General features: G+C 33.2%; 1 protein-coding gene across 5 annotated transcripts in view; it reads right to left on the bottom strand.

Moving 5' to 3' along the window:
• Positions 1 to 271: 271 nt before the first annotated feature.
• Positions 272 to 16347, bottom strand: part of LOC128245409 (uncharacterized) — a 38231-nt gene continuing 22155 nt past the window's right edge. For all 5 annotated transcript variants that reach the window (XM_052963551.1, XM_052963548.1, XM_052963550.1 and 2 more), the window contains exons 9-14: positions 15032 to 15160; positions 8525 to 8653; positions 5398 to 6003; positions 4909 to 4986; positions 4199 to 4344; positions 272 to 3459 (exon numbers count right to left, since the gene is read on the bottom strand). In XM_052963551.1, coding sequence (XP_052819511.1) covers positions 2467 to 3459; positions 4199 to 4344; positions 4909 to 4986; positions 5398 to 6003; positions 8525 to 8653; positions 15032 to 15160 — 2081 coding nt within the window. In that variant the 3' untranslated portion in view covers positions 272 to 2466. The remainder of the gene's footprint in view (positions 3460 to 4198; positions 4345 to 4908; positions 4987 to 5397; positions 6004 to 8524; positions 8654 to 15031; positions 15161 to 16347) is intronic.

The raw sequence follows: 16347 nt of genomic DNA, 5'->3' as shown, positions 1-16347 counted from the left end.
ACTGGTAGATGGCATTTCGCTTATTCCTCTGTGATGATTACCCACACAGCCGAAACTCAGATTTCGGGGCCAACTTTTAGAGGCTTCAATTGGAATTAACCGACTTTCCCAGATTATTCAATATTAGTAGAAATAATAATAATAATCATAATAATAATAATAATAATAATAATAATAATAATAATAATAATAATAATAATAATAATAACGTTATTTCATGAAGATAACATATAAATTTACATAAGTATTTTGTTAAGAAGGTGGTCATCAATGGATTCTACAAACATATTAGTATACATTTCTCATTCAAACAATAACAAACAAGACGACATTCAAACACAACATATACAATGTTCAAAATTACGAAAGACAAACAAATCGCATTTTAACAAACAATTTACAGACAAGCATTCACTTAAATCATTGTTTTGTCGTAAGGTGTTTTTTGAATTGTGATTTGAATGCAAATAAGGATGATGATTCTCGAATAAAAAGCAGTATAGAATTTTATACATATTTAGCCAAATAAGTAAATGTCTTCTTATCATAGTAAGTCTATAGCAAAGAAATCATTATGGATGGCAGACCGCAATGAGTAGTTTGCGTTATTGGTGAATTAAAATAACTTCAATTAAGTATTCAGGCATGGGACCATGCAAAAACATATGGATAATAGGTCCAACATTAAATTAACATCTATTATCAAACGATAACCAGCCTAATTCCTTGAACAATGGACTGGATGACATTTTGACAGGTTTTCGAAAATTATTTTTTGCAGCTTTATTCTGAATAATAAATATATTTCATGTGTGTGATTTTATACATCTGCTCCATATATAACAACAACAGACCATTGTGGATACCATATCAACATTGTAAAATAGTTGTTGCATGTCATAGCTCAATAGGTAATTTAGAAGTGTTATTTTAGAATTCAGTTCCCTACAAACATTGAAAACTTGCTCTTTCCAATTCAATTGGTTATCAATAACAACTCATAGAACTTTGTGTTCTGGCTCGTAACTTGTTCAGTAGTCGTTTTATATAATAGCAATGTCAAGGAGATGAGTTTTGATTTGTAACTTTTGTAAATCAACCTGCATTTTGATTTTCCTGAATGAATTAACATGTTATTGTTAAAGCACCAAGAAGCTATTGAATCCAATTTGTTTTGAAATGATGTTTTGAATATCTGTCACTCTACAACACGATGTGTGAAAAGTGTAATCATACACAAAGAGGTCAATACACGAATTATTGAGTGAAAGGTATATCATAGATGTAGATCACAAAGAGAAGAGGACATATAATGGAGCCTTGTGGAACACCGCTTTTAACAAACTGAAATGTAGATTATCTCCTACGTTTACGCATTGTCGACGCATGAAGTTATAAGCTTAAGGCTGGAACCAGAGATATTATATAGTCTTAATTGTGTAGAAGAATATCGTGATCCGCCATATCGAAAGCTTTACGAAGATCTAGAAAAATAGTTCCAACAACTTTACCTGATTCAACATTTTTCAACCAAGAACCAACTAATCGTATAAGAGTTGTTTGACATGATTGCTTCTGACGAAAACCAGATTGGGTAGCATGTAATATGTGATATTTAATCACCATAAAGGAGTGGGTGGACATTTACCCTCTAATACAGATAGTTAGCAGTGCTTTCCAGTAAAAAGCAAACACAGCCGAAAATACGGCCTTGACTCGGGTTACAATTTGCAAGTCATTTATTAGGATTAACAGGTTTTACCAGGGTAGATGGGGTGGTCTTGAAGTGTTAGGAAGTATTTTAATCCCAATAAAATCACTACCCTGGCCAATAATCCTTAGAAAAAGTGATCTCTGCTAACTTCTGTTGATCCATTTTTAAATAACAAGTATGATGTTGTTATTGTTATTGTTCCTATTTTTAAAATAACTGCCATGTTAACATTCATCTGCTTTAAAAAATAAAACAAACCTGGAACCGAATTAATTAACTATTTCTTTGCATATATTACATAAAAAGCATTATATTTAACTCCCAATCATATTTTAGGGTAAAAGGTTGACATTTCTCGTGAAAGTCTTATTAAGATCACACAGCTAACAGCTAGAAATGTGTTTCCTATTATCACTGTAATGCTATACGCACAAAACCATAACTGATCATCGTTGAAGAGTTACATAAATATGTCTAATCTTTGAAATCAACCTGAGGAGTAATATGCTTTATTTTAAGCCTAATTTATTTTCAGAATGACGAGTTAATACAAAATACTGCCTTAAAATGTATTCTAAAACATACACAGATGAATTCTAAATTGAAAATATAAAATAAACGTTGATTGAAAATCATAAATATTACCATCATCTACTGATGATACTAAACAGGGTAATACTAAAAATAAATGTTGAAGTAACACTACTTTTCTTCTACTGCAAGTCATAACTTCTTTACATCTGTCCAAGCCATTACATACAGCTGGACGGTTTATGCAATAGAACCGGGGAATTGTCTGTTGATGAAGAATCTGAATTAAAAGGAGTTGAAATGCCGCTGTCCACACCAAGCACATGGTCGCAACATAAAGAAAGACGAATTCGATGATGTTCTTCTAATTCCTTCAGACCATCCGTGATTTTGAATCCGACATAGGATTTATTTGTAACTAAACAAGCTTCGGCTTTTTCATCTGGGTAAATTGGACGAACACATATTTTAATATGATTTTTTAACTGTTCGCCAATAATCATTCCTATCACTTTGAGTTCATCGTCTTTGCTACAGTAAGCCAACACCATAGACCCACTATCGCCACCGACACAAAATGGTTGGTTCGAACCCTTACCTGACTTCCTATCCTCAAACAATACCCCAACATAATTCTCATTTAAAACATACAAATTTTCAATTGAAACCTTTCCAAAACCAGGCGAGGTCATGGCACCGTGTAAATGAACGCGCTTTCCAGATAGACTATTGCTGTCATTGTTACAGTCATACAGCGTTGACGCTTTCTCCTGTCCTTGCTCCGTCTGAAACATGAAATGGCATTTCTTCTCAAAGGACTCGTGAATTAGTGCCGCTGCTATATCTATAGTGTGTTTATCAGTAGGAAGTAGTTTTCCCACATCTTCGCCATCCATGAAAAGCGTATCCTTGTTTCCTTCTGCAACGTGTTTTGATAAAAGTGCATACACACGTCCGCCTGTCTCCCTCGCAAAGCATGCCAGTGACCCACATCCCACTTCAAAAACTTTATCTCCTGGTTTCATATATGGTTTGATAAAAGTAGACCCATATCGAAAAACAACTTTGTTGATATCCCATTTCTGCAAGACATGGTGAACAGCTTCCTCAACTTTTGTTACGGTTTCCAAATCATTGCTAAGAAAAATATTCAAAGTTCCAAATCTTTCCCCGTAGGCAAGTAGCCCTTGGATTTTGTTCAAATCTTCGCGAGCCTAAAATAGAACTATTTTAATATGAAAAAAATACATGTAGTATATAAAATACTATACAAGGGGTTCAATGTTGTTTCATTGTTGTTTTGTCGAATAAATACTGATTTTGATTTTAACGCGCTTAAATGAGGGAAAAACTAAATTATTCAAATTTGAAACTATGTCTTTTTTCATTGTCCGATTGTTATATTTGTTTAATACGATCTAATGAAAGACGAATACTCTGGGCTCTAGCCACAATCTATAAAGTAGTATATGGTATTAAACGTCTTTGATGTTTTCTTTCTTTTTTATTATCAATAACAAAACAATGAAAAACGAACGGGAAGACCAAACCTTCTATGACATATCAATATTATATTTTATTCCGTAACTTGTTTGCTCGAACTCGAGCGACCGTCAAGAAAACTTCGAGCGAATGAAGGTTATAGCCATGTATAATTATTTCTTGCACTTGAATAATTAACTATTTCCTTTCCTTCTTTAAATACAATTTTGTTTTATTCCGTTTTAAAAAAAAGATGGTATCTCTAATTGTTTTCCGTTTATCGTGTTCGTATTTTATGTGAATATAATGCTTTAATAAATGAACAGGAACGTAAATATTGTATTAATTTCGATGCCATTGCCCATGTTATTGACCGTATGTTCCAATGGTGGTTTTATTGATCATCTTTCTTATAAGAAAAGGTAATTTTTGAAAATAGCTTTTCAATATGTAAATGCTTTGCATATAAACCTGATGGCTGATTTTCTTCGGGGCTGGTGGGAATGGTGGTGTGTCGCCTTCAGGTAAATCAGCTCTGTCGTACAAAGCTCTACTTTCTTCAATTAGTTCACTTAGGAACTGCCGCACACTTTCGTTGTCGAGAAAAGGCTTTGTGTCTGTAAACGTAACAACAACTCTTTGCTTTTTATATTAATTATCCGTAAATATTTTTTTCTTCTGAAGATCAAGATTGATTAAAATTAAAAAATGGTGAATGTCGTCATCTACGTATTTATCATCAAACAATGATAAATCCGCAGTCTAACAACAATAACACAATGATTAACACACTGGTTGCGGTAAAAAAGCATTGTCAGATTTTGTTTCAACATCAAATTGCATGTACATAATCATTTAATTGCTTAAATGATTATGTAACGGGTATAGTGGGTTTTCTCCGAGTACTCCGGTTTCCCAAACAGCACAAGACCACACCCTCGCGCAACATCGCGCATACGAAAGTGACTTAGTATAAGTTAGCATAACAATCATTGTAAAATATATCATTTTTAAATTAATGGTTCACGGAAGTCTCATCGTGCCGAACCTCTTTTTACGTTTTGTTTGCACATAAAGTATTTTGAATTTTACTTTAAACACATCGATACATATTAAAATGCTGTTGCACTAATGTTTGTGTTCATTTCTTTTGCACGGAGGGCAAAGCTTTGATATCCTACCGTTTTGGGATCGGTCACGTACTTCTGTCCTTTCCTTGATTTGTAGAAGAAACATTGTTTCGTCCAGTTGTTTCTGATCTGAAAAATGAACAATCCGGGAAATATTAATGATAAGGCCTCCGTAAATTGTTCCATCGAACTAAACCTAATTCCCGTAAGATATACTATAGCCCTAATCTATATCAAAGATAATGTACCCAATATTATTTGGTCCTTAATCATAGCAATGGGCGAAATCTTGGTATAGTCTTATCATGACGAATTTGATAGTCACCTTTGCTAAAAATCAAAGATAAAAAACAAAGATATGACGTTCTTACAAATTGGTACCGTTTCTAGAATATTGGTGTTATATAATAATTATTAATGTATCGTTTTATTTTTCTATCAAAAAATCATACTGGCAAATGAGGGACATGGACTGTCATATAATATATAACTGACAAAAAGCATTGCCTTGACATTGAAGAATGTTTAGTCATTGCTTACCGTCTTTCCCGTCCGATGAAAGGTTGATTAAATCTTTAATTTTCGTGGTAAGAATTGTGTAGACCCATCTGGTTAATAACTTTTCAATTGCAGCTGCAATGTTATTCTCCGATGTATCACAACGTTCTATAACGCATGTCGAATTAAATGTTTCAGAAAGAACTCCTATATCTCTATCGACGCCGTCTACGTCTTTACCTTCGTCAATGACTAAAACGCAGTACTTTGTAGACCTTTTTTGTTTTAATACATTGCTTACAGCTGGTATGTCTTGTTGATAACAAACAATAATAAACGGTTCCACAGAGTTCGAAATCTCTTGATGTGTGCTGGTAACAGCTGGTCGAAGAGTGCGGTTCAATCGTCTGCTTTCAAATATATCTTTCATTTTAAAATCATAGAAAGCAAAATTAATTTTTCCTGTATCCTCTGCAACTGCATCAAACAACTGTAACTCATCAGTTTGCATCTTGATATCAATTTTAATTTTACACATTTCCAAAAGTTCGTAACACTGAATCCAGATTTCCTTTATGTCTATACAATCTTCCACGAATCTGTTCCAATGCTTGGATTCTGATGTATAGAAATGCAGCAACACTGGCTCTGGAATAAGCTCAATGGATTTAAGTAAATATTTTCTTATCAAATCGGAAAGTACGCTTTAATGAATGTGTAAGAAAGCGTATAGAACATTTTCAAGTTATATAAACGATGACATTTAATTTAATGCGAAGCATTCATAATTTACTGTATTTAAAGTATTTATTTGCTTCATTCAACATAACCAGTTTTTTCGTCTTGTATTTCTTGTTCTTTTATTGTCATACTACTAATTTTTATAACCATTAACTTTTATTATACGTGTTGAATAGGTTTTCTGCAAGTGATCAAATATTTTCAATTCTAAAATTTGAATTTCACTTTTAAAAATATGAATTGTAAACGAGTGGGTTAGTATCATCCGTCCAAGAGTAGTGGTCAACAAAGCCCCCAAACATAATCAGACTTTGTAAGAAGGTTCATACACATATAAAATTGCACAACTCACAAGCCCAATTAAGCTATTGAATCAAAAGTGCGCGAACGATTTGTTTTAAATAAACGCAAGATTGCTCAAATCTAATGTATTCTTCATCAGCATCATTGTTTTCGATATTGGTTGATTCTTTTTGATGTATTAATTGTATTAAATTTGTTCAATCTTATTTGGGAGTAATTGTGCATCTTTAAGGATTGGTCGTATGTTGCATGTGCCCATGCTGTTTGAAAGCCGGAAATCACGTAAGCAAATCGATTAATAACTCAATCTTGATTTAGCCTAGAATAAATACTTTATCAAGCCAACTTCGCCAATATGTGTATCACCGACATTGAATCGCAAAACAAAAATGAATAAGTTTCTAACAATAATTGTTTTAAAATTCATGTTTCGAATATATGATGTTTAAAAAGAAAATATATAAGAAATCACATTCACACCATAACTTAAATTTTTGAATAACATAAAACGGAGTTCACTTTTCACTTACATTTCGTTTACAAGTGCCTGTTCAGAGTAAAATAATCAAATTACATTTTGAAACACTGTCGAAACAGCATTTAACATAGTTATTTTTAACCCATTGATTTCATCATTTTGGTTCAAACAGGATCAAGGTTCTTTTCCTTGCACAATTGTGTCCTAAATATACGTCCGATTTTTCCATCCTTAGAACTAAAACTGAGGAAAAGTATATTTGTCTTGCTTTAATGCCAAAAACAATTATTAATCTTAAACCTTAAAGCATATGTCTCAGTTGTAACGATATTAAATGGGTGAGATTCATGCTACCTATGAAGGCTGTCATAATATCGTTGCAACATTTATAATTTACATGTCCCTTAAGTTAAATGTTTACAATTAGGCCATGCCAAATTGTTGTTTTTTTTCATTTAGCGGATTTTTACCGGATCCAATTGTTTCAAAAGGTAAAAAAATATTTTACGACTTCACCTATTTGTTTAGCTAGAACCTGATTGTTTGTGTTAAATTAGCATTTTCGAAGGCTGCAATAAAATCAATCATAATTTTCCTACGCAGTTATATAGTGTTTTAAAAGTTGCGTTGATTTATACTGTATATCAACCGGTTAAACATTGTTGTCAATAAAATCGAACAAAATTGCGATTTCCGGTAAAGATGTTTTGTAATTCACAAACTGAGGTGAATTACTGTTTTGTCACTGAAATGATAATATATATCAGTTTTAGTTTTCAAAGGCAACATCTCTCTCAACAAATGCCTATTATTTGCTTGTTAAATGTTTTCATAATGATAAAAGCGCAAGTTGCCGCTTGATCAAGCCGTTTATTTCTTAGAACATTTCCCACAATAGGCTATTATCTGATTCAAATCATGATACTCATGACTAGAATTTGACCTGATGAAGTCGATGATTTAGAAGACATCTTATCTCTTCATAAATATGTCTCAAGTTTGGTCTGAAATTATGTTCCAAGTTATGTTTTACCAAATACTGACACATTAAAACCAATATCTGGTCACAAATAGCGAAATTGCAGTAGTAAAGAAAGGAGCATTGGTTTTGACAGACCAAAAAATAAATAAGTCTACTTTGATATCTGTTTTCTTTTTCCATTTAAACATAATATCAAATGAATAATTGCATTTCATTCACAGTGATATACAAAACAAACGCAGCTTGTATCAACGAAACTGCAGTTAGCTTTTACATGACATTTACCAGAAATGACACAATAAATCAATCGCATGTGTGATTTAGTTAGTGCATTTTGTTTTAAAAAGAAACAAAAATCAGCAGTTGAAATATTTCGTAATAGTTTCTATTCTGCATAACGTTCCTGAAAACGGTAACACTTGTGCGTAAAAGTTTTCTATACAACTTGCTGTATTTTCTCTGGAAAAAAATCTGATAGGCATCTAAATAGTGGATATCTTCTTTTTTTGCGAAGCATATGTCATGTTATAAAAACATCGTACGGTCCTTGTCACATGATACACAATGTACATGTATTAAACTTGTTGGGGAAAAGTTATAAAGCTGAGTTATAATAAATTATATAAAATGTACGGTATTTATATGTTACAGGGATGGTTACATACCAAGCTTCGTTTTGGCCGGATCGTTTTTGCCTTTGCGATGTTTCGTGTCAAATGTAAGCAATTCAATGTCTTCTAGACCGGCATTTGTATGTCCACTGTTCATAATATTCGTCGTAGAGCTGTCTGCGTCTGTTTGAAAGAGATAAAGTGACAGGAACTGCAATAGGTTTTGGTTCTTTCTTTTTTTGTACATTGATAGAAACAGTATATCAATGAAAAGCAAACACACCAGTTAGGTATAATGAAAAGCTGATGCCTTCATCTGTAAACGTTGTACATGCAATATCAAGGCGTAGCAAGGTCAATAACATTACAACAACAATGAACAAATATATGATTTACAGGGTCTGTTTTACCTCTCTTTTTTACTTCAGTCCTTTAATGTCATCCAACATTTTATCTAAATTTAAAGTACATAAACTGGAACAATAATAATAATGATAATTATGGTCTTATTGACACTGAGAAAACTTACTTACAGCATTATAGTTCCCAAAATAACGGCTTACAAAGACTTGCACATGGTTTTTTTACTTAAATGGGCTGTATGTATTCCAAGCTGTGGTCTATTTTATTCTGAGTATGCTTACATAGAGCTGCACATGGGTTTGTTTTGATCTTAATGGTCTAAACGGTTTCCAAAATGTGGTCCGATGGGCACTGTGTATTCTTACTTAGAGCTTAAAATGTATTTCGAACTGACTGGCCTTTATGGTTTCCAAAGTGGGGTCTTTTTGACACTGTGAATGCTTACTTAGTGCTGCACATGAGTTTGTTTTGATCTAAAATATTGTTTATATTTGCCAAAATGTGGTCTATCTTATTTAGAGCTGTCTATGGGTTTGTTTGACTCTAAATGGGCTTAATAGCTGCCAAATCTTTTAGGGATGCAAACGAATGGCAAAATTGATATTCGAATGTTCGGTAATTCTTTCGATCTAAAATATTCGATTATTCGATAACCGAAATACATATTTTATAAGTTGTAGTAAAATATTATTATTATTATTCTACAAAGTAATAGCCGAGGCATTTTAACCCTACTTTGTCGTAACAAGTATAAGGTCAGTGGACTCTTATTTTCCCCAAAAGAATTCCCCATTTTGAAAAAGAAAATAAAAATACATTATAAACAAACAAAGTCGAATAATTTTAGTTCCATTGCCTTCGCATTTTTAAACAATGTGAAATTAGATGGATTCCGGGCCAAGTGGCGGTCTTTCCGTAAGACGAGCAGTCTCGTTCTGGGATTGACCTCTACTAAATATAACTACGGAAAAACCAAACCACCTCGGGAACTAGTAAATTAATAAAACGAAAACATATGTGGATTTTGACTCTTCTGTCGTGCATCAATAGACGAAATACATACTTAAACTCTGTACTATGTATTTACATTTCAACGCACGAGCATTGTATCGAAATATTGAAAACAGATTGGAGCATATATACAAGTAACTACATTATTGTAGCACAAGTGAGCACGGCAATTTGAGCAATGTTGCACAGTTGAATATGTAGCCAAGAAAACACATTGGTGTGAAGGTCGATTCCTTAAATCCTTAATTGGCAGATGCATTTTAAATTACCGAAAGAAAATGAAAATTTTGTTGTCACTAATAAAATCTCAGTTATTATAAATTACGGGGACGTTTTATGGTATTCGAGATATGCCCCTAAATGTCATATGGCGTGTACATAGTGTTTTTTCATCACATCACACCTCTGGCATTATTGCCAAATCGTTGACAAAAACAAAACATGCTGCACATGGGTTTGTTTTGATCTAAATTGACTTCAAATTTGCCAAAATGTGGTCTTATGTGTACTGTGTAAGCTTATTAAGAGCTGCACATGGGTTTGTTTGGATCTAAATGGGCTTAATGGTTGTTAAATATAGTCTTTATGACACTGAATATGTTTAATTAGAGCTGCACATTGGTTTGATTCGCTCTAAATGGGCTTTATAGTTTCCGAATGTGGTCTATTTGACACTTCGTAGGCCTAATTAGAGCTACACATGTTTGGCTCTAAATAAGCATTATTGTAGTCACAAATGACTTGATCGAGAATTTAACCAACTGAATTATAGACCTTTTTTACCTGTTTAAATTATTGACTGTACACTGGCACTGGTACTGTTTTGGCTCGTGTAGAACCTACATGGTCTTGAATATAACAACTTTATGGACCACTTGGCACTCGATTGGATTTATACGGTCTATATTTGGGAGATATCAGTATGAAAAAAGTTTATTGGACACAAAGTGGACTTGATAATACCCAAAGTGTGATGATGGTCTGAAAGAGTTGGTTTGGCGAAAAAAAGCGGTTGAATGGCCTCTGGGAAGGCTTTCGTAGAGCCCGTCTGGGTTTGTTTGATTATGAATTCGCTTGACTGTAACCACAATAGGGACTTTTGAGCTCTTGACGAACGCCTCTGTAGTAAGAAAGGTTCAAAATGGGCTTTATTGCAATTATTCAGAGGGCTGTTGTGGATCTTTTGTATCATGTTGATTTTTTTGGCGCACACCATGAGCCATAATGGGGTTTCGGGCATTCAGTCGGCTTATATATAAACATTTTATGGCTTGCTTAGCACAAATTATACCTAGGACGAACTGATTTTGAGTTGCTAGGAACTAGAATATCAACGCATTAGGTTGGTAAAACACTGGATAAACTTGAAAAGCGATGTTTTAGGCTTAATGTGCTTAGATGGGACTCATTTAAATATATGTCATAGCTTGTTGGCTCAAAATTGGCTCAAGAAGGGACAATTTGGGGTTAACTTGACTTTTGATATGGCAAATATATGAACTTGGTTTAAAACTGCTTGGTGATTTGGGTAATGTATAGACATTTTTAAATAAAATTTAACCAAAACATAAATAAATAAAATGATAACAAAGTCGATATTGAACATATTTGCATTTTGAACATTCAAATGAGTTGGATTTGATTTTGAAAAGCTTAATTTTGCATTTCAATATGAAATTTATTATACAATAGTTATAATATATTCATATGGATAAATGTTTTAAAATTAAATAGATACAATGTACTAATAATGAACTCTCTTGAATATAACAATTTGTGGTAACCGCCTTGGGTAATATGTCTCCATAACATCTTTAAAACATTTCACTTCAAAGTAACTTAACAGAGATCAAAATAGAAGAAATTATCAGTTACTTTTTTGCAAACACAATTAAATGAACAAAATTTAAAAAATAAAAAGACGAAAAAAAACCAAAACATCCTCAACTGATTGTGTTTCAGTGTATTTGACCTTGAACTGACACTGACCTTGAAGCAAGTAGATAGGTATGTCAACATAAAGCACCGTATGAAATTGATACATGTCATAAATTAAGATATACATATTAATTGACTGTAAAAGTAGCATAACTTTCCATAAGACTCGTAAAGCAATAGAAACCTTGGGATCATCTTTAATTGGCACACTGAAACGGTATGATCCTTGGCGGTGGAGGTTTTGAAAAATATAAAAAAAACCTATACGCTACACTATGGTTTTAAATAAGGGAACATATAATTTACAACTTAGTCAACGCTTTTAGACACATACTTCACTTAATTTAAAATTAAAATAGAAAAAGCATAGGAAAAAAACATTCTTTATCATATAAATATATATATATATATACAGCATATCTTGACCTTGAAATGACCATGACATTGAAATGGCTGAAATGAGCTTGAACTTGACATAGGAGAGGTCAGATAGATATGTCAACATAAAGCTTACTATGAAATAGATACATGCCATGCAGTCAGATAGACTTTCAGCCTTATACTAGCACAGTTTGCTATAACACTCTTACATCAATAGCAATCTTGCGACCACGTTTGGCATGCAATTGTAGTATGAAACCATGGCTTTTTAATAAAAGATATAAAAGCTATATCCTTAAATATTTTTCAAATGAAGAAACATACACTTTACAATTCTGCCACCACATTTTGACACAGACTGAACGAAAATGAATTAACAAAGAAGAAACGTAAACAGGAAAAATCAAATGTTAGGGTATTAATTCTCCTTTTACCTTAAAATGACCTTGACCTTAAAGTAGTTAAGGTTATATGTCAATTTGAAGTTCATAATGAGAAGAGTTATATCCATTTGACTATTCTTTCTTAGTTAATATATAATAAAAGGCTATATTCGAACACAGTATTTTTACTGAAATGGCAATTAATGGCGGCTATCTTTGGCGCCATCATGGATATTTCCTCTTCGCAAGAGCCGCCATGTGGCCAAACTCACTTTCAAAATCAACAGAATTTAACCTTCAATTTGATATCAAAATATTTGTAAAACGGAGGGGTGCAGTAAATGTCCTTATTTTTCCCATTTTTCTGCCCTGGAACCAAGACTTTAATGCATGGCTATTGACTTCAAGTTTACCCATTTATTAAAAATCGGATTATTTAAAATAAGAAAACAACATCCTCCGAAACGTTTTTCATGAGCTTTGATGAATCGGGTCATTAGGTTCGTGTACCTATATGTAAAAAACGTATTCTACGATTTAGGACAAGTTATTAAATTACAATTTAATGTACCAAAAAGTTTGTTATAAAGGTATACGACAAACGTTTCTTGTTATTTTGATGTTTCCTTTTTTATGCTTCCACGCCATGTCAATAAATGTTTACGAAAATATAAGATGGATCCTGAGAGGGTCCTGGTAGTCATGTTCAGATTATTTGCAAGAATTACAAGTTATAAAACTTTGACCCAGCGTGCACAATTTTTGCACTGAGACCTGACTATTACGGAATAAAATATTTGAAAGGCCAAATAAGGAAACAAAATAGTTTTCTCTTTATTGCGTGAAAAACGTTCGGTAATATTCGAAATACGCAATGAATGTTCTGAATTGTAAATTTCCTGAATTATTCTTTATTTAATATACCGTAAACATCATTAAAGCAAATGTACGACAAAATAGCGCAATGCGGCATATATATGATCGACATTCCATTCTTTGCATGTAAAGGTTATGGTTAACCTTTACAAGAGGGTTAGATTAGGCTTTTGATTCTTTTATATGTAACTCTCAGTAGATTATCAAAAGCATATATTTTATTATATGGTTAACAGACCTTTTGAGGTCGTTACCGTCTGCAAAGGCTCGCAAAATGGTTTACAGTCCGAGTGCGAAGCACGAAGGTTATAAACATTTTAAGTGCATTTGCAGGGGGTAAGGACCGAAAAGGTGTACTATCGCTTTATTGCATAAAATACACACCATGATTAACTTTTGTGTTCTAAAAAGCTGTTAAATGTCAGGAAAATGAAAACAAGAGCTAGTTAAAATTAACCTCTATAACATATCTATTTTTCTTTTACATTAAGCTCGATAAGGGCCGCAACGTGTTCAGTCGATTGGAAAGTGTTTTCTTGTTTTTAATTTACTGGATGACTTGTATTATTTGCACACAATACCTATCGGGTAATCGATTAATTACCGATGTATTCATACTTTAACATTTATGTTTTGGCACCTAATTAAACCGGAGAAATTTGTTCTAGGTAAAATGTACAGCATATTCAGCATCAGAGAAAAGAAAATTTGAAAACTCTTTGTTCAGTACATGAGGTGTAATGTAATCATCTCCATATAAGTCGTTTGTTCTGAATTAAAATCGACAGATATAACTAAAGTTGTGAGGAGTTAAACGTTTTAGACTTTGTACTATCTAGTAAACACGCCTTTTGCCAGAAAAAGACAACTCAGAAGAGTTCCGAATAAAATTCCAGCGATTTGATTGGCTGACGGGTAATCGTGTAAGTCTTGCAATTGTTGGGTTACGTAAAGTTCCTACATGATATCTATGCTAGTGTAATATGTAATGAATTATGATGAAACATCTCTCTTACGTCCTGTTCCACCTCGAGTTTGTTTTTTTTATCACGTATCCTTCGAGACCGCGTAGCAATCGAGACGGATGTATGCTATATCGAATGAGACGTGATAAAGGCGGTCAGAAAACTCTCTATCGTATCATATTTTCAATTATATGCCTCACTTTATAATTTAATGTCTTAACGCAGCTTCTATCAATGAAATTTCAGTTAGCTTTTATACGAAATTTTCCGGAAATTACGCCATAAATCAATAGCATGATTTAGTAAGTGCATTTTGTCTTAAAAAGAAACACAAATCAGTAGTTGAAATATGTCTTAATAGTTTTTATAGAAAATACATAACGTTCCTAAAAGGTAACACTGGTGCGTTAAATAATATTATAACAACTCGCTGTATTTTCTTGGGAAAGGAATCTTAAGGCATCTAATAAATAGTGGATATCTTCTTTTTTACGAAACATGTGTCTGTTATAAAAATGTACGGTCTTTGTCACATGATACACAATATACATGTATTAAACTTGTTGGGGAAAAGTAATAAAGCTGAATTATAATTCATTATACAAAATGCACTGTATTTAAATGTTACAAGGATGGTTACATACCAATATTTGTTTTGGCCGGATCGGTTTTCTCTTTGTGATGAATCGTTTCAAATGTAACCAGATCAAAGTCCTCTAGCGCGTCATTTGTACGTCCACTGTGAGTTGTATTCGTCGTAGAGCTGTCTGCGTCTGTTTGAAATAGATAAAGTGACAGGAACTGCAATAGGTTAACAAAGAGTGGCACATGGGTTTGTTTTTACCTCACTGGGCTGTATGTTTTCCAAGCTGTGGTCAAATTGACACTGAGAAGGCTTATATAGATGCACATGGGTTTGATTTTGATCTTAATGGGCTAAACGATTCCAAAATGTGGTCCAATGGGCACTGTGTATTCTTACTTAGAGCTTGTAATGTATTTGTTTGGATCTAATATATGGGCTTCGTGGTTTCAAAAGTGGGGTCTATTTGACACTTTTTGCTCACTCAGGGCTGCACATGCGTTTGTTTTGATCTAAAATGTTGTTGTTTTTGTATTTGCCAAATATGGTCTAATGGGTACTGGGTAAGCTTTTTTAGAGCAGCACATTAGTTTGATTGGCTCTAAATGGGCTTAATGGTTTCTAAATTAGTTTCTTTATTACACTGAGTAGGTCGAATAAGAGCTGCTTATCACAAGGATTGGTTCTGATGGGCTTTATGGTGTCTGAATATGGTCTATTTGACACTGATTAGGCTTACATAGAGCTGCACATGCGTTGTGTTTTTATCTAAATGGGCATAATGGTTCCCAAAATGTGATCTTGCACTGTGTATGCTTCAAACGGGTTTGTTTGGATCTAAATGAGCTTTATGGTTTCCAAAATGGGGTCTATTTAACATTTAGCAGGCTCATTCCGTGCTGAACATGGGTTTGCTTTGATCTAAATTGGCTTCATAGTTGCCTTACAGTTGTCTTATGGGTACTGTGTAAGTTTATACAGAGTTGTACATGGGTTTGTTCGGCACTAAATGGGCTTTATGGTTGCCAAAATGTGGTCTATTTGACACTGAGAATTTAACCGACTTAATTATTGACATTTTGAGTTTTTACCTATTGATATGCTCCACTGTACACTGGTACTGGTACGAATTTTGCTCGTATAGTACCTATATGGTCCTGGATATAGCAACTTTATTGATCACCTGGCACTCGATTGGCTTGATGCAGTCTGTATTTGGCAGATATCAGGATATTTTTTTTTTATTTGACACAAAGTGGACTTGAGAATAGCCAGTGTGATGATGGTCTGTGTTCTGACTCATATTTGCTAAATAAACTCGCAGCAAGTAATAAACATTTCTCAAGGTGGAAAATATAGAACGAGAGGTGGATTAAC

The sequence above is a fragment of the Mya arenaria genome, chromosome 9 (genome assembly GCF_026914265.1).
Source record: "Mya arenaria isolate MELC-2E11 chromosome 9, ASM2691426v1".
NCBI classification, from domain to species: Eukaryota; Metazoa; Mollusca; class Bivalvia; order Myida; family Myidae; genus Mya; species Mya arenaria.
This window is presented reverse-complemented; position numbering and strand designations above follow the sequence as displayed.